This window comes from Seriola dumerili, unplaced genomic scaffold (genome assembly GCF_002260705.1).
Source record: "Seriola dumerili isolate Sdu_G_001 unplaced genomic scaffold, Sdu_1.0 BDQW01000331.1, whole genome shotgun sequence".
Lineage (NCBI taxonomy): Eukaryota > Metazoa > Chordata > Actinopteri > Carangiformes > Carangidae > Seriola > Seriola dumerili.
This window is the reverse complement of record NW_019174586.1, coordinates 3,551,395-3,570,440: the sequence shown is the minus strand read 5'-3', so window position 1 is coordinate 3,570,440 and position 19,046 is coordinate 3,551,395. Positions and strand designations below refer to the sequence as shown.

At 39.9% G+C, this 19,046-nt stretch overlaps 1 protein-coding gene across 2 annotated transcripts in view; it reads right to left on the bottom strand.

Moving 5' to 3' along the window:
* The window catches only part of fgf13 (fibroblast growth factor 13), a 94,417-nt gene that overhangs the window by 15,922 nt on the left and 59,449 nt on the right, over positions 1 to 19,046 (bottom strand). Inside the window, exons 1-3 of one of the 2 annotated variants that reach the window (XM_022760068.1) lie at positions 11,094 to 11,426; positions 8,030 to 8,140; positions 2,881 to 2,984 (exon numbers count right to left, since the gene is read on the bottom strand). In XM_022760068.1, the coding sequence (XP_022615789.1) occupies positions 2,881 to 2,984; positions 8,030 to 8,140; positions 11,094 to 11,283 (405 nt within the window). In that variant the 5' untranslated portion in view covers positions 11,284 to 11,426. Of the gene's footprint in view, positions 1 to 2,880; positions 2,985 to 8,029; positions 8,141 to 11,093; positions 11,427 to 19,046 lie in introns of those variants that run through there. The other variant, XM_022760067.1, reaches the window with a different exon arrangement.

Genomic DNA, 19,046 nt, shown 5'->3' with positions numbered 1-19,046 from the left:
AGCAGTGATGAGCTCTACCTCAGTTTAAGGGGAATCATATAAAAGGCAAACAAGGTAGGATCCAAGATAGAACCTTGGGATACACCACAAGATAGAATTGCACATGAGAATGCACAGTTAACAGCAGCAACTGAGACACTGAGACAGTTTACCCAGAGATACCAAACCACTGCCTAGGCTTCTCAGTTTAAGAATACCATGATCAGTAATGTGAAAAGGTGCTCTCAGAATCCAACAGTGCCACGCTAGATTACTCTCCTGCGGCACTGTGCATTAAGATGTCATTGAAGATCGTGAAGAGCTGTTTCAGTGAAGTGCAACAGGCAGAAGCAAGGAGGAAATTTAACATGAATATAATGCTCATCTAAAGTCATTGTATGCTTCTTGGCATCCATTTTTCCTAAAACCTTAGCACTAAAAGGCCGTTAAGAAATAGGCTAGTACTTCTACTGCTGCTTCTCTCTGCTCGTAGAGCCTTTGTCAGCAGGATCCATCTTTATTAAATTAATCCTACAGCTTGCTGCATGTGCTTAATTACTGACAGCCAAGCTCATATCATTAAAATCACTCACTCACTAGGAGCTGTGGACTACTAGAGTGCCATGTTAAATACAGTGCGTGAATATATGTGTGTGTGGGAAGGGGTTTAAGGAGTATGTTTTTATTTCAATTATTCCTGTATATTCCCCTCAGGCATGTTTAGCTAGGGCAACCCACATGGATATGTTGTCAAACAAATGCTAGCGCTCATTATAAGATGTAATTATAGACAGACCATACAACATTCACAATAGGCTGCCGTGATTATGTTGTCAGTCTTTTGGTCTTACAAATACTACACTGAATGAGATCCTTGTGTCTAAACATAACTGTTCACTAGAAATTTGACTTTTATTTTCAATTGATGATTTAGTAAGAACATGACATTTCTAGGGACAGCAGCTCAACTGGTTATACTTGCAATTAAATGCTGAGTGACAGGTAAAACAACACAAATGTTTTCTCAGGTTTGTGTAAACTGCAATTGTGTCAAACTGTCAAATAAAACTTGCCAGTGTTGTACTGTATGAATTGCAAAACTGTTGGTCTCCAAATTAAAAATATTAAATTAAGTCCTGCATATGTTAAAATGATTTGCTACTTTTAAAATGTAACAAGTATCAGAATATAGGTAAATTTTGACAGAGCAATTATTTATATAATGCTGTTGATTCCTTGCAGAAATAATTATTACTTCGTTCCTCCAAAAGGAAGTCGGAGCATAGCATGGACAACAGAAAAGTTCTCGTAGATCTGATAGGGATTCAGATGGAGGTCTGCAACACAGCCTCAGCCAGACAGGACCAGAAGGTACTGACATTGTCACTGTGGGATTGGTTGACAGCAAGTGCTGGGCTGTATAAATAGTATTAAGTATAAATAGTAATTGTATAAATACTGTTATTACAATGAATCTCTGATTTGATACAGTGATTGTGTGCGTCACAATCTATGATTGCAGTGTTTTACTTTCCACATTTGTCACTAAACAAACATAAATATTTCGATTGTTTAAGTTACAGTTAAATGTTCTTGTGTTAATTGTAGCGCGGTGAAATTTATTTGATCGGCTATCAGGGATTTTATTTATGCTTCACTGGTGTCAGTGGTGCATACCTCAGCTGATTGGCTACCAGCTTTCTCGTAAGATCCAGTCACGTTTACACAGGTGTACAGGCCGACCTTTACATTGCAACAGTTGTCACTGTTATTCTGCAGATATCTTTATAATGTTGCTTGCTGTTGTAGCTGTCCCCTGTACCTCAATCTCCTATTTAGTATGTGCTGACCATTTTGTTATCATTGTCTTTGCTAAGATATGGTTCATGATTGTGTTTGTTGTTTAGGGGATTTTCAGCAGAATCCCTATTGTTTCTTGGATTGGACTGAGAGCTCCCTCAAAGAGTAGAGCCTCTTTCACCAAATCTAAATGATTAACCATTCGCAGTTCCTTGATGCAAGTGTTTCTGACTGAACTAATGCTTGGTGAGAGCTAGCACATTAACCTTGTTTATTAATGCATTTGTGTGTTTGTGTGTACGAGAGAGAGCCAGAGGGGCCAGAGGGCCAGTTTTCCTTCGACATTCATCACATTACTGCCTAAGCATGTAATAGATAATTTGTCAGCAGCAGCTACAGAATAAAAAGCTACTTGATCATTAGGTTTTCTTGGCTTGTTTCTATCAATCATTGTTGTGTCTGCCTACTGAGACCTTTACCATACAGAACAATCTTTACTAATTTGACTATGAGGATTGTCTGTCAACAGTAAACGTGTGTGTCTGCACGCCCTCTGGGTGCACATCCAACCAGCCTGTCAGTCCTCTCCGTGACGCCTGCCACACAATGCGATGGTGGCATTTGGGAGGAAGACGAACAGGAACATTGTTCGGCCTGCAACTGAATTATTCATAACCTTGCACATTTAATCAAAGATGAAGAGCCAGCTGTCACGATCAGATATGTCACTGCTCCGCCTGCTTACACAATCCTTGAACTTTTTATTGACACTGAATTATATCAGAAAGTGATGCTGCTCTTTCATCAGGATCAGGATGATTTTGTGTCTGAGTGGGCACAGTGTGAATTAGTTACCCATTTACACAAATAATATAACTAGAAGAAAAAAATCTGCTAAAATATGAAGCCTTAAAGCAACATATCGGCTATTCTTTTCAAGTATACTGTATATCTTTTGTCTAACATAGTAACTCACATGTCTGCCAGAGATCCAACATGCTCTCTGCACACAGCTGGACTAGAGGGACACCCACTAGCATTGAAGCCAGGAGCCATCCTATACACACACACACATTCACACAAACAATACAGTACACTTACTGATGTATACAGGTAGCCCTCACTGTTCATAGCCAGATAGAGTTTGGTCTGCACCCCCTGGATGGCCACCACTCGCAGCCCCACTGGAATAAGGTTGAACATGGCTGAAAGAGACGGACAGCAGAAACAAAGTATAAGCACCGTACATTTTCATCTCCATTTAATACACTTATCACATAAGAAGAAGCCAATGAATAAAAAATGTACATGTACAGTGGCTATAATTTCTTATTATTACAATGCATGCTAGAGATATATATCATCCAAGATGTATTTAAAGTGTTCAGTGCAGCTTGTAGTAACATAGTAGATAATTTAACATATATAGTACATGAGTAATTCAGAAATCCAAGTAAGTTTTAGAGCAAACCCAAAGCGTTGTGTACTCTGCCTGGTTAACTATGTATGTAGCATTCACCATCAGGGGTTCAAATAGCTGTATTTAGTATTCGCTATCTGTCGGGATGGAAGAGTGAGTTCTCAAAACAATACCACAAATAGATGTAAGATGTAAGCTCAGAGACGCAGCTACTTTCTCAAATCAGAAACAAAAGACAGAAACGGAGAAACTTTTTTTAAATGATGAAGTAGCTCACGATGTTGTGTATTCACCCGCATGAACCACAATTGTAGGCTTTGTAAAGCCTAAATATTGCAAACACAATATGTAAAAATCACTGAACTGGAAAGGAATCAAACATGAAAACAAGTTGTGAATGTGTCGACGATGATGGTGCAGCTCTCTCCATCATGTCATCTACCAGCGGTCATTATGGGCCTTGTGTGATGCAGCATTACGAGTGGGGGAAGAGAAAAAACATGCACTTATTTCTGTACATAGACTTAATGCTCAAACACAAGGGAGGGGAGACAGCAGGTCAATGAAGTAGCCTACACTTCTGCCAAATTAAGGTTGCTGTGTGTGTGTGTGTGTGTGTGTGTGTGTTGTGTGTGTGTGTGTGTTTCATAAGATGCTGGCAGGAAACCCACAGGCTGAATAAAGGAAAGCACATGAGCGTCCACCTGAAAGTCTGTAGTCGTGCTTCTGTTCCCGAAAAAGAAAACTTCTCGCCCATTGTTCTGACTATTGTTGGACATACTCCCAAACAATGATGCCATCACCACTGCTGTGGATTTTTGTTTTATCCTTTTGATAGTACCAAATACAGTAAATGATATCCACAGCAACAACATTCCTCTCAAGTTTCCCTCTTGGTTGTTAAGACTGTACATTATCACGTTAGGATAGAGACTTCCAAATTTAGACACATATGAGAGGAGAGATTAAACTTAATTCTCACATCAGATAAGCTGTGAGTCAGACTGTGACCTTACTATAGGTCCTCTTGTCAGCCACTTAGTAGATAACTATCTGCAGACTCCTTTGCGAGAAGTGCACTATAGAGGCTTTTTGATGGGCTATTTCATCTGCCCTTATGGCTTTAACACAGCAGACCAGCTTCTCTCTGGGCCTTCATTGTAAACAACAACCAGAGGAATGCATAATGTATTTACTTGTTGGCGTAAACGGGCATTGGCAGCATATTCTCGGTTCAGTGAAAAGGCGTTTTAAGAACCACTCGCTCTGCGGTTCTGTCCGCTCTCCCTGCTGCACCCTCTCCATCTTTCTATCCATCTCTGTCACTCTTTACCTCTTGTATGTTCTCATTGTCCCCGATGAAATAATGTAATGGTCAGTGTATATCAACAATAACAACAAAAGAATGTCAAAATGGACAGATAAATTTCACATGAGAATATATTTGCCAGCCCTCAAATGGTGCCTTGACTGATCTGAAGATATTTTCAAAACGGCTGTCACAAATATATAGTGATGTAGTCTTTTATGTAATATAATCAATCACTAACAGAGTTCTCAATGTTAAGCATTTTTTTCTGTCATTATCATTATTTCATTTATTTTTTCATGTATTAATTATATAATCAGAACTCCTATCTATTTCTCCATACTCAATGCATCTTAAACACTCAGTTATATTCCCAGGTTCAGTGTGGTTGACTTACTTTCTTAACTAACTTAAGCTCACCCAAAAATTGCACCACTTTTCCAACACATAGTTACTGACATTCATATAATAGTGCAGCAATCAAAAGATGGCTCCCTGGGGAAAGAGACACACTCTATCTTGAAGCTTTCAAAATGACAGATTGCTGTATCTTTTCTGCGGCTGTATCTCTGGTGACGCCTGCTTTGGCAGCTGTGTACAGAAGATGCTGCCAGTAAAATGTATATCTCAAACAGATAAGACTTACTATTTACAACCTCAATATCTACAGTATTTTTAGATGTACTGTACAGTAATTTTGTGCATTCATTAAGCTGACCAATGATAGATTTGCTTGCCAAATTTGTATTTATTGACTATGTCGACCAAAGACAGAAACTAAATTAAATGATTGGCTGCACTGAGATGTTCTTTCAACCTAAACATAAACTATACTTAGTGTATAGTGTCTAATTGATTAATTTAACACCAAATCACTTCAAACATTTCTAAACAAATGGTGGAGGGTCTAACAATGCAGAGTGTTTTCATAAGATGTCTCACTACTGTCGTAAACCAACCAGATTTGCAAACTTATTCAAATATAAATGAAACACATTTGGATCTGTGTTTAAACATTTTGTATAATTCTTTCTTATATGTAGAATAGTGTTAGATTTGATGATTTGATGTGAAACATCTTGCTATGTGAGCAGTTCTTGTCTTTATAATTGCACCCTCCTTACTCTGCGTCGCTCACTGAGTTTTATCCTTTCATACTCCCACCACGACGCACACGTACACATCTGCAGTCCACTTCATTTCAAAAGGATTACCAGCCAGTGCACTGATGGAGATTTTCAAGAGGGGAAACTCAATTACTTCCTGGCTCCTAGAAACACCTGAGCACACTGAAGAGGACGGCAGGGCTGCCACCCACTCACAGACCTTTCCTGGGGCAGAGAGGCACATGGAATAAGAAGGGGTGAGGAGGCCTGAGGGACAGTTTTCACAATTGCTTGCAGGCTGTCTCTGTGTCTCAGTTCCACCCACTAACTAGTCTAGGAATCTTGAGCGATTCAGTGTGACAATAAACCTGAAGGTTCCTACTAATGGCAAGTCACATTTTAAACATTTATCCTGTTACTCATTCTGGGAACAGCATGCCTGCAATTAGAGTATCCTGAATATGACAGCACGACAAAGTATTGGAGCTAAAAAAGTAAGCTGCTGTGACAACATTACACACCACTTTTGTGGTCTGATTGCTGTTCAACAGCAGTGGCTCCTTGGTTGAAGAAAACTGGGTTACTTAAAGAAAAAATATAAGGCTGGGGTAGGTAAATAATGTAAGAGTCTAGTAGCAATAAAAACATTAAATGTGATTTGGGTGCATACCATAGCGAATACCATAGTGAATTACACAACGGAAGACTGGCTAATTTATTTGCCAAATTCTGGGATCCAACATCTCCAATATTGCTAAAATAGGGGAATAGGAAAATTTGACATTTTAACAAATGAATGGAAACTTTTGAGTCTATTTATAAAGCCAGGAAAAGACTGAGAATAGGACTGCTTTGTTTTCAACACTGAAACAGTACCCTCCTTTCAAGGAAAAGAAACTTAGAGTTGCCTTACAATCCCCTATTGTGTCCCAAGATACCCAGTGGGTTTGCTCAGTTGTGATGTAATACAAGAAAATGGCTGACACTGTATAAAATGAGAAGGAATTCACAGGGATTTATGAGACTTGGATTTGTTATTTCTAACATTGTTTGCCTTCCTAATGAAAATGTCACAGAAATATCAAACTTCTTTATGACCACAGCCAAACGGCCAAAGTGTCTTCTCAGCAAGCTACGGTAGCAAAGATCAAGTCCTTGTTTTTGTGTGCGTGTGTGTGCACACACATTTGAGTGGGTCCTCTCCCACCATCACAAGACACCGGTAGCTCCAAGAGGACTGTGCTCTCCGTCACCATGGAGACAAGTGCACCCAGCGCCTAACAACGCTATTTTTGGAGCAGTGCAAAGAGCTTCACTCTTTCTCCTCTTCCTATTCAGCAGTACTCTTTAATTTTCTCTTCAAAAACTATTTTGGTGCCAATGCGGGCCAGTTGTTATGCAAGTCAACAGAAAAGTGAGTCCACGCAGACATGATGGGTGGGGTGGTTGGTTTTTCATATCATGTATAATAGTGTGTGTGTAAGATGTTGATCTTCATTTCTGCTCCTGCACATGGTCTGATCTGTGTAGTATTTAACTTTGCTATCATTTTATTTAGGAAACAAACTCTACACAAATTATAAGGTGTTGTTCTGCTTAGACAACACTCCACTTGCACAGAGCTGCTATTTCTATGTAAGATACACACGCCATCTCCACTAAGGGACTAATTGAATACAGAGGTACTAATTCAGAGGCTCCAAAAGTGTTTACATCCGCTTAGTGTTGGGATTAACACAGTAGGAATTACATCAAAGCTGTTTCTGTGTACCATGCAGACATTTATTCATTTGGAGTGAGGACAAAGTTGATTTCACATAGGTCATTAACCCCACTGTACCCTAATCTTTAAAAGCATGCCGTGTTCACTGCACTGTCTAATTATAAGGTGGTCCATTTCTGCTGTATTGTTACCAGACAAGTGGCTGTGCTGTTACTCTTCCATTGATCTCCTCTTTAATCTGTCTATTGGAAAACAAAGAGCTGGTGGGTGTAATGGCAATGATAGGGATGCATCAATACATAGTATTAGACAAAACTGGCTCTCAGCACAGAGGCAGTGTGTAGGAGAGTGAAAAGCCAATCCTCTGTGCTCAGGTTGCTATAGAATGACTTTGATTAGATCAAATTAAACAACCACTCAGTACTGCAGCACTTACTTATGAACTGTTTATCCACAAACATCAAATGTTTTGAACAGTTTGAATGCGGTTCAAATCTCAAATCCAGCAATTCAGAAAGAGAATTCAGCATATATAATCGAACGCAAGAAAAACAAAGCTGCTGTACTGGATACACTGTCTGTAGTATGTTGAATTCACAGCAAGGTAAAAGCTTCCGCCTGATAAAAGTGCAGCATGGCAGTAGATGTATGATTTAAAATTTAGCGTGGCAAAATATTATCTTGAAACCTACTGTAACCATTGTCTTCTTCCTTCGTTCCGTCAATGGTTCCATCTGCCTGCAGCTGCAGGTGGAAACCTTGTCGACTGTACAGCTTAGTCACAATCCCCTTCAGCTGGGGCTCTGTGAAAGCAGAGGGGAAACAGGGAGAGGAAGACACAAGAATGAAACCATGTACTGTAGAAAGACATGAACATAGCAATGTGATGTCACTCGTAGCTTTCTAAAGGGACATTTTGAAGCTTCGATATCTGTTTACTGCTTGCCGCCATTTTGGGAAGTTCCTGGAGCCATAAAATCCAATCGAGTCAAAGGGTAGGAGGGCTGAGTGGAGCCGAGGTGGGACAAAAACAACAACTCACAATTAGGACTGCTAAATAATAACATGTCAGAAGAAGGAAATTAAACTATAAAGATCTGACCGTCTTGTGGAAAAGAATTAGAGACGTTTTTAATGGAATCCTTTTCGTATAAAGATTTTAAATAAGAATCTGGTAGCCATTAGAGGAGCTGCAATTGCATTTCACATTCACATTAGCTTGACCACTTAGTCATGGTGGTTGCTGCTTTATGAAACAAGATGACTGATAAAGGCTCTGGGTTTGCTGATGTCCTATACGCAGACTCCCGCTGATCCTGCAGCCACTTTACAAGGGCCATTTCATTCTTATGTCCAGAGGGTATATAAACAAATAAAGCAAGACATCTGATGAATTGAAACAATTTAAATGACGTGTATGTTTCATGGAACTGTAAGATGAGACACTGAAGTTAATGTTAATAGTAGTGGCAAATGGCAAAATGGTAAGAACGGTTTGATCAGTGTTGCTGAGTCCACAATCCATGAAAACTCGCAAACTGTTTCTGCGTTTTCTCCACAGTGGAACAGGGGTGAACAGGGGAAAATCTGCCCCTGTGGCTCGACAACAATGAAATAAGATCACAGATGGACAAGAGCAAGTGGTATGAAATTTGAAAATGGCTTTTGTGTGTGGTGGCTCAGTCGTCTTAAGATGGCTGCATGTCACCGCGTCCCCCCCCCCCCCTTCTCTCTCCATGCTTCCCATCACTCTACTACACCTGAACTGTCCAATGAAGGTAGAATGACAGAAAAATAACTTTTTTATAAAACTGCCTTGGTTTCCAGAAAATCATATCTTCTTTAATATATTTGCTGTTGAAAAAAATCAAAATAAAAATCAAAACTTTATTTATTTAAAAATAGATTACATTGACAGTACATTTAGGTGCAAATGAAGGAGCTGCATTTTTCCAGTCTGTTAGATGGAGTTAAAACAAGGACAGGAATATGGAGTGATGATGAGAGCAATAGTTTTTCCAGTCAAATGGGCAAAAGCTACAATACTAAGTGCAGCAACATAAAATCAAGCATCAGTAAGTCTAAAAGACAATAGTTTTAAGTGGCAGAGCATTTACTTTTGAAGTGGCTGGGTAGCATGTCTGTGTTATATCTGTGTAATGTCTGATAAGCGCTAAGTGCTCTCCATTCCCTGGTTACTGTCCCTAGTGGAGTGTCCTTTACTGTGGTTTACCACACCTTTCATCTATCCTTTCATCTCACTTACCTTTCAGTACTGCCATTTCTAGCCTAGCTAAGGTTACTTTTGTTACACAGAAGGTTTATTCAGTTCAGACACTGGGAATATTGTAATTATTTTGTCTGTGTTCATTCATTATCAAGTAATGACACCTAGACAAAAGAAGAACTGTGGTCTGCAGATATGCATCAGCTCTGTAGTTGGATTACTTTCACACACAGACATACATTTAGAAATGTACATATGTCAGCATGTGGTGTGAACAGAGGAGGAGGACCATGTGCATGCAACATTAGCGGACAATACACCAAAGTAAATATACTGAGAGTCCACACTGTATTTCTGAGAGATGCCAGTTCTTTTTGTTTAGTGAGGCACCATCTGCAAGTCACACACAGACAACGCCTTCTACTTGGCACTTACTGCTTCCTCCACAGGATAGAAATGGAAATTGGAAGTGAGAGGGGTGTAAAAACTGTAGGATAGTTATACTGTTGCATAAATAGGCACCCCAACCTCTAATTACTGTACATCATATACAGAGTTATGAAACAACTTGGACATAAATGAAGTGGATGGGGGCTGAATAAAGAGCTGAATCTTGTACGACTATGCAGTTATCATGTCAACACACATTGTGAAACTCCACATACAACTCACAAAGATCTGATCCGCTTAGATGTGCAGTCGTGGTCACCTCTGCACTAGATTTATAAGGGAGTGTATGCTTCAGGCTACAGAGACACACTTCTGTCACTGCAATAATAAGAGTGCTTTAATAAGAGCCACCCTGGACCTCGGCTCACATGTCTGGGGATACAATAACTCTTCCACTTATAATACTTAGCGTTATCACCTTAGCTGTTGTTCTGCCCTCAGTTTTCAAATCAATTTTCAGTTGGATAAATTGTAATAATTTCAGCAACAAAGAACTTGACAATATATACAGGGAAATATAAGGCGGGAGCTAAATGTCTAGTCAGCTTGAAATTGTAAATAAAAGTTACAACTCGCTTATTTAAATCAATGTGTCAACTTTCTCTCTCATTTGAGGTTCATTAAGAAACTATATTTAAGGGATAGTCTACCCAAGGGTACCATACATCAATCTTAGGTATTAATCCATTTTGGACAGTGATACAAAAATGACCAGTGCTGAACTGATTATCCAGTTTAATTTTAACAGTAAGAAACGACAGTCAAGCCTTGAGTGATTTCCAAAATCTACTTAATAAGCACTTTTGTGTATCTAGGCCAGTGTGGACTGAATAAATAGACGATGAAGGATGAAGCATCACTTTGATATTTGCCTCAGCGCAGCCTGAGATGCCAAAGGTGACTTCTCTGTGGACAAACTTCATGTGGGAGCCCCCTCATTCTCCCACCAACTTTGGCAGGGTCAATAATGTTTTGAATCTTAAGTAGAAGTGGAGCAATACTTAATATCTGTCTTGTTTAGATGATTTTGAAATATAATGGCGCCCTACAGTAGATGGAGATGAAATTGCACAACAGACCTGGTCGTCTCCTTCGCCTCTTCTTCGACCCAAAGAGTTTGACCCGGGAGAAAACGTTCAGTCGACTGGGTTTTTCACAGCTTCCTTTGGTTTTACTGGGGCTGCTAACGCAGCGGCAGGCATTAGACTTCTCCCGCTCCCTCGCCTGCCTTTTCTGCCTTATGAGGGAGCTGGCAATCGCTGCAGCCATGGCCAGTTTGGCAGCGCTCTGGAAAAAACTTCCGAGGAAGCGTGAAAATAATCACCCCCTTTGAATCCAGAAAGCTGGACTCTGAAGGGAAACGTCCAGGCGCAGTGGAAACAGTCTACAACGATTGGTTAAATAACACAGAATTTGCAATATGGACTATGGAAAAAATACACAGTAAAATAGTCCCAGCAGTGCGGTGAAGCCTTTTAGATAATGTCCAAATGAATCATTTTTCGTGAATTTGGGCGTTATTCAGGAATTATCCGTTGTATCTCCGAGAAAAAAGTGAAACTTAAAAAATAAAAACCACACGTTCCACCGTGAAGCTGTACAAAGACTTTCACCACAACACGCTGCATGTTCCTCCAACTGTATCATTTTCTCAGCATCACAACAAATACGCACAAACCCAGTCCCTGTAAACGGTTTTGCATCATCTCACTAAACTACATGGCCGCGCACATGGTATTCGGGAAGGCAGACAGTCGTGAATGAAGCTCAATGCGCAGCCATAGGATGGAAACACCTGTTTGTATCTGGTTTCCCCTGATCCCTCACTGAAGCTGCTGCTGTCAGGAAGAGACTTAACGTTTTAGAAAGGCAACGCGGATGATATGAACGAATCACTGAGGAGATTCCATTTGTTTTTCTGTCTTTGGTTGAAGCGAGGCAGCCCAAGGTAAAAGAGCAGGAGGCGCCTCATTCTGGATGCAGTGTGTGAGCCCAGCGCAGAGCACAGACTCAGCTGAGCTGTTGAGAGCATCCCACCTACAACCTGGAGAACGAGCGGCGGGGAGGAGGGACAGGACGGGGATTCTTACTAGTGACACACTAGTCCATGTGCACAGTTAGAAAACGAATATATCCATATTGCCCGTCATATGGAATAATTCATATCAGCGTACATATCAAGAAAGAGGGGCGTAGGTGGCGAGGGGGCGGGGAGGTGGCGAAGAGGAGGAAGAGGATATGGAGGAGGACAGGATAGGATACCGCAGATATTTTATCAGACAAGACTGAACAGAAAGTCACGAAAATAAGTAAAGAATTACTGATGCAGCTCGCCTGCTTATAAAACAGCAGGTAGCCATCATCAGATGTCAGCAGTCATGTTAATACAAAATGAATATAGTGGAATAAGCAGTGATGTTGTGACGGGGGATTATCATAAATAATAAAAATATGAACGCCCATGTCTTTCCACCTTTTAAGATGTCTATTCTCATATAACTTTTATAATAGGCTACCACTGATAAATGAGGAATTTAAGATGCCAGCTTAAAAAAAAAAGTATGGGCAGCGCTACTGAAGTAACTTAAGTTTATGTTCTGACACACTGTCATTTCTACCCCTGACTGCCAGCTTTATCACTCTTTTCCTCCGTCCTGGATTGACCACAGTTAACAACCTAACCAATGGTGCCATCTACAGTCCTCAACCAAAACTGTCGTAGGTGTTTTATTCACTTCCTTTGATCAATAATAGACCCCAGTAACACAGCTAAAGATTATGGATTTGGGCCCTAATTCAATACTTAGGCATCTTTAGAGTTAAGTCTGGAATCTCGCGAAATAAAAGTACAGTAAACATAGTGAACAACTCGCTAAAATTTAAAAGATTACAGCTGAAACATAAACTTCATACGCGTGGTCTGAATAAACACACTGGCAAAGCTCCAACCTAAAACTCCAGAGCCAAAACAATGAAGTTATAAGATGCTCAGACTGAACTAAAGGCAGCTCCGCTTCAGCACCACGGACAGTTCCAAGACGGAAAACTACTGTGGAACCAACAATGTCAACACTTATCAATAAAAAAAACACTGCTAAACACCACTACCAGCTTTACTAAGAGCCATAAAAACCGTTGTTCAGGATAACTTGAGAAGCTTTGTCTCAGTAAAACTTAATTTGAAGTAAAAGCACTCAACAAATGTAATGTTCAGATAAACCAGCAGCCTACCTGAAACAGATTTTCTCAAGGGGAAAGTCATGATTCTCTACGAGCGAAGCCAAAGTAGTGACTCGGATTCTTGCAGTCCTCGGGCGGTGAAATGAAGACGAGTAATCTACATTCAGCAAAGTTCAAACCATTGTCAGACAACTGTCAGAGGCGTAGTGGAAGAAAAAGCATCGAGGCGTGGCCACCAGCAGGAAGATCATTACAGGACATTAGCGACATGCCATTATGACTTCTAAAATGCTCATTAAACATTCATTTAGAGGTCTTGTTGATCCGGCAAACACGGGCGGGTGCGCTCACATGTATCCCGGCGCTCGAAGGGACCAGATTGAAGGAAAAAGTGATCGAAAATGCAAGCTGAGATTGTAGGCTACTTCCTTCTTGGGGCAGAGAAGACTTTGCTCTCATATTACAAAAACTGATGTAAAATGATCCGATAATGCGTTGACTAAACCGGTTATACAGGCCCGGTCACTTTGGACTGAAAAATATCGATGTACAATCAACTGAGACAACAGTATGCATTAGGCAAAGTGTTTTTTACAAAGACAATTCTCTGTTCTGTGAAACTGTAGACGCAATTTTTTCTTTTTCTTTTTTTTTTTTTTTTTTTTTTTTTTTTTTTTTTTACAAATCGCCCAGCCAATACTATGATTGACCAAATATGAAGTGAAATTATTTATCAGCATTAAGGCATCAATTAGTGTCAATACAAGGCATGAAGTATGGTGTATTGGTTTGCTTGTATGACTCTATTTCATATTAGTCAAAATCCATAGATGGAAATGAAGAGTATGGTGTATATGCTTCTTCATAGATGTACTGTATGTACAGTGAGCTCTGTGGCCCATACTGAAGGTACTCCTTGGGGTCAGTGTACTCTGGTACTTGCTGGCTATGCGCAGCTCTGAACACTAGATGGAGCAAGTGGACTGGCTATCAAGAGGAGCACATTCACATTTGATTCAAAATCAAAACTCAAGTCATTTTTAAAGGCAACACCAGAAGAGCAGAAATCAGAACTTTGACTGACGATTTAACTACAGTTTTTAGAGTTGGTCTGTTCACATTGAATTACATCTGTCTCTTTGAGCTGTACAAATATCACTTTAACATGCAATTAGTTTGATTTAATTTAGAGTTTATACATGTAAATCATAAAATTTCATCATAGATAGATAGATATTCTATTTATCTCCTAGGGGAAATTCAATATTATATCCCAATCATATCTCAGTACAAAAAAAACACCATTATTCATATCTATAGAGTATTTCCAGGATTTGTCTACAGCCTCTTTCTCTGACCAGCTGCACACACTGATATTCACGGATACTTCATTCAGAGATCGTGTGATAATGCAAGATGCAACTCAGTCAGCCATGCAGAGGAAAGTACTTTCCTGCCCTTATAAAAGGCTAATTCACTGTTGTGGTTACATATTGTATGTCTAAATCGCTAGATAGAACTATAATTGTTTGTGGGTTAGTATCAATATATTGCTTTACAAGGGATGGGGCTTAAATGGCATGACGTATACTGTAGACATAAAAGCATTTGTTCTCCCTTTCGCTGTCATTGATATTCTCCTCAGATGGAGTCTAACCTTTAACCCCAAATGGTCTAAGAAAAGATGATGGCCAAAGGTTGTTTGAAGGTTGAACTAGGCTTTCTAGAATCATCAATATCTTGGGAACAGCTGGCACCATAGGGACATTTGTAACTTACTGGACATACAAAGGCTGTCCTTGTAGTTGTAGTACATTATGTCATCAAGTTAAAATGTTGAATATGATAGGTTTTACTTATGAGAAATTTGAAAAAGACATATAGTCAAATAAAATTCACTTTAGTAACCGGGTAAATTGACTTTGCATTCACATAATCTGACTGAAACTCAGATGTCTAAAGAAATGCAGGGAAAATAGAGGTATCTTGTGTGACAAATGTGAGTCAAAAACTACTGTAACCATATTTTTTTAGTGAATGGACCCAACATTACTGTATATCTTATGTACCATATACTATAAAAACTCAGTTACAGTCCTTTTTTAATGCAGCACCTTGTAAAATGTGACCTTTCCTACATCAGCTTCACTGTACAGCAGGCATAGTGTGTTCCTACCCTCTGATATATGTTAATGCTGCACTCTGGAAAAGGTGCATAATGAACCTGTGTACAATCTGATTCACACTGCAGCACACATTATCCATGCCTGATACTACCAGATACCGCTAATTCCACCATGAGCAAACACAGTCGGATGGATCTCTGCACTAACAGAAGCAGATCCCGGGTTTTGCTTCAGTCGTCCCACTCTACTGATAAACTGGGGCCATCACTCAAGTAGACAGTGTGGCCCTTCAGGAGGATGGCTGGGTTTATCACTGAAAGTTAGGAGGACTGAGGGAGGTGATGAGAAGTTAGGCTGCATTGTACAAGAGCGACACTAATGGAACACCTACGATGATACTAAAGAAAGTGCAAATGTGTATAGGCCTGATAATATTGGTCCCGCTACTAGCTCTTTTCGTAGCAGCAGCCAAGCTATGATGGAGAGGGAAAAATACAAAATAAAATACAACGGCAGAAGTGGAACTGGTGAGATAACTAAAAGTGAGAGCTGTGATTTGAATAGACAAGAAAGTGTTAAACAATAAAAAATAGTGCACCTCATACACATTTGATTTTTTCTCAATTTCTTCAGTATTATCTGTATTCAGAAGTCTCTGAGGAAAATGTAGCTCTAGTCTTTTTTTTTTTTTTTTTGCCTTTTTGCAAGACAAAAGTGGACGCTGGTGAGCTCATGTGCATGTGAGAGCTGGCTGCTGAAGAGCTCTGCGTTCATGAACTGTGACCCACACGATACAAGTTAACACACAAAATCTGGTTTAATTCAGACGCCAAAAACCTTTCCGTCTCAACGAACACAGATACAAGTGACCTCTGTAACCAACACCTGTAGTAGATGATGTAAATCAGAAAGTCAAGCAAGAAATACACAGTGACACACACACACACACACACACACACACACACACACACACACACACAGTACTGTAAGCTTTATGCTTTTAGCTATTTTAAATTATTTTCTCTCTTTCTCTCTTATTTACTCAAACTGCATGTGTATATGTGTGTGTATGTGTATGCGTGTGTGTACTTTGGTTGCTTGTGTGGCAATGTGCCATGGGTACATTAATTACTGTAGTGCCCCAGAATGCCAGTCTACTGTGGCCTCCCGGGGGCACCTTCACTGCTCTGTAGTCACACACATACACACACACACTCCCAGATACATACACACACAGTAGGAGAGTGAGAAAAATAATTGAAAATAGCTAAGAGCATACAGTACCGTCAGCATCCATCATTGTGCAATCATAGTCTGCGTAATTTGTACAATAAACTACCTGTGTCACAAGAGTAATGCTCAAAAGTAAAGCTAAATAATTCTGTTTTGCTATATACTAAAATGTTTGTATTAACAGGCACAGTTGAAATTTAAATTGTGAATACCACAGACTCGACTGTTACAACATGCGTTTAAGAGTCAGAGCTGTGAAAAAGTCAACTGGAGAAACCACTGCCATAGAAAAGGCTCAGAGTTAGCACTTACCCAGTTAACTGTTCAAACATAGCACAAGTCAGCTGTGCATATACACAACTAACTGTACGAGGACCACAGACCCAAAGGTTCCCGTCACCCTGCTGTTCTTTCTGTCTCTGGCCACTAGAGAGCACAACTCCAGAGAAAAAGAGAGAGAGAGAGAGAGAGAGAGACCTGCCTATTGCCAAGGTTGAGGACTGTGTTGACCTTTGTATTATTAAATATAACCAAACAATTAAAGCTATCTTTTCTTATTAATAACCCAGGGCTGTCTTGATAACACCGAGGGTTTAATGATTTTTTTTTTTAAATTCAGAAAGAAAAGTGGCCTCCAAGGGCAAACACTGAATAAATGGGGAGGTTAACCTTGCTCTTGGTGTTTTAATAGAGGGCAAAGTTGCATACGAGGATTGTGGCACTGATCATATCGAGATATTTAATGTCCAGCTAATCTTCATGTACCTTTGGAGACTGCAGTAGCAGGATTTTTATTTTAACCTCTTGGTGCAGAGTGAGGGGATAAAGTGAAATATTATCAGAGGAAAAAGGAATGATCTCTGATAAGCTCAAACGGTTGCTGCTCAAACCATTCAGCCTTTTGGCAGCATTCTGCTGGCTGTCTGCTCTTTGTGTGTGATCTAGTACAGTAAATCCACTACAACAGCAGCTTGCAGCATGCTAGGCCACCAGTGCCATAGTGATACCATGCGTTACCATGGAGACTGCACATACGTAAGTGAGGGTGTGTGTGAAAGATAGAGAGAGAGAATGCGTACTGAGAATGGGGGTTGGGTTGGGTATTACAGAACAAGAAACCATCAGTCACTCAAGGTTCCAGTAGAGGAGGGGGCCACAGTACAGTCATGGCTGACTGGCAGACCCATGGCAATGACCGTTTCACCTATCCCACTGCTTTGGAACCAGAGGGCTGTGCTCGGTGCATGAAAGCAAGGAGTCAGTAGACTGAAACTGGAGGACATGAATCCCATTATTTCTCCCAGCGGGTAAACCAGGATGATCTCCACCTTGGGGACAAACAAGCATGCAGGCTGAGTGTAGAGAAAGCGCCCACAGCTCCACCATGGGAGCGAGACATCACTGAGGAACAGTTATGTCACAACTTTTTATATCCTGGATCTATTTAAATATAGATATTAAGATATCATCTGCACTGCTTCATTATTTGGTGTTTAAAGTGACAGAAAGTTTTGTATTTAAGTACTTGTCATTTATTGACATAAAACACCTTTTCTGAGAATCAACCCAGAATTAATAAGATGATATCTGAGCTGTGTGCCAGTCTGCTCCTCATTAAACCACCACCACTTCTATCACTCTCTTTAAAATGCTAAAACTAATTAGGAGCAGACAGAATGCCTGGCATTTGTCATCTAACATCTCATACTTTGTATAGCAACTGGCTTCAAAGTCTTTGTCTTGCCATATTTTGTCTCACACAGAGAGAGCAACTGCAGAGCTTTTTGTTGCCCACGCCAAAGGAACACAATTCTATTTTCTACATCAATAAAAGTTAAATATGGCACTGAAACATAGAACTGAAGCAATTTCAGGAGTTGAGACACTTTGTTTCTTTGATAATGATACAAATTGCTGAGGAGGTGCACTGCTGAATAATTTTCATCCATTACATCTTTCTTTGAAACCAAGACCTTCACAACTAAATGCAGGAGTCATAAAGTGGAAGAAATGTGACGTTTCTGTTCATCTTCTTTCACGTGAGCCTCAACCTGTCGCAAGATATACTGTATGACATGAATAACTATGCAGTTATTTCATTATGCAAGGACACATTTTAAAGAATAACCACACGTGTTGTTGCTAAATGTAACATAAGCTTGTGGATGTAATGAGAGTACACTGGCAGATATTTTTGCTTTTCATTGAGTGTTTCTTTTTGTTTGTGGGCAAGAAAATTTGACCTCCTATTCATACATTGAAATGAGGATCATCAAGTTCAACTATCTGCAATTCACAAGTCATTAAAATGAAATCATACATATTAAGTTTGGCAGTACGGAGCTTTTACAGAGCTTTTATATGTTACTATTCACTGTCAAGTAAGAAATAACTTGTCTGTGTTTTGGTGCGGACACAATTAGCTGTCCCTTCCTTGGTATACCTTTTGACAAAAGTCACTGAATGGAACACAGCAAACACACTGGTGAATCT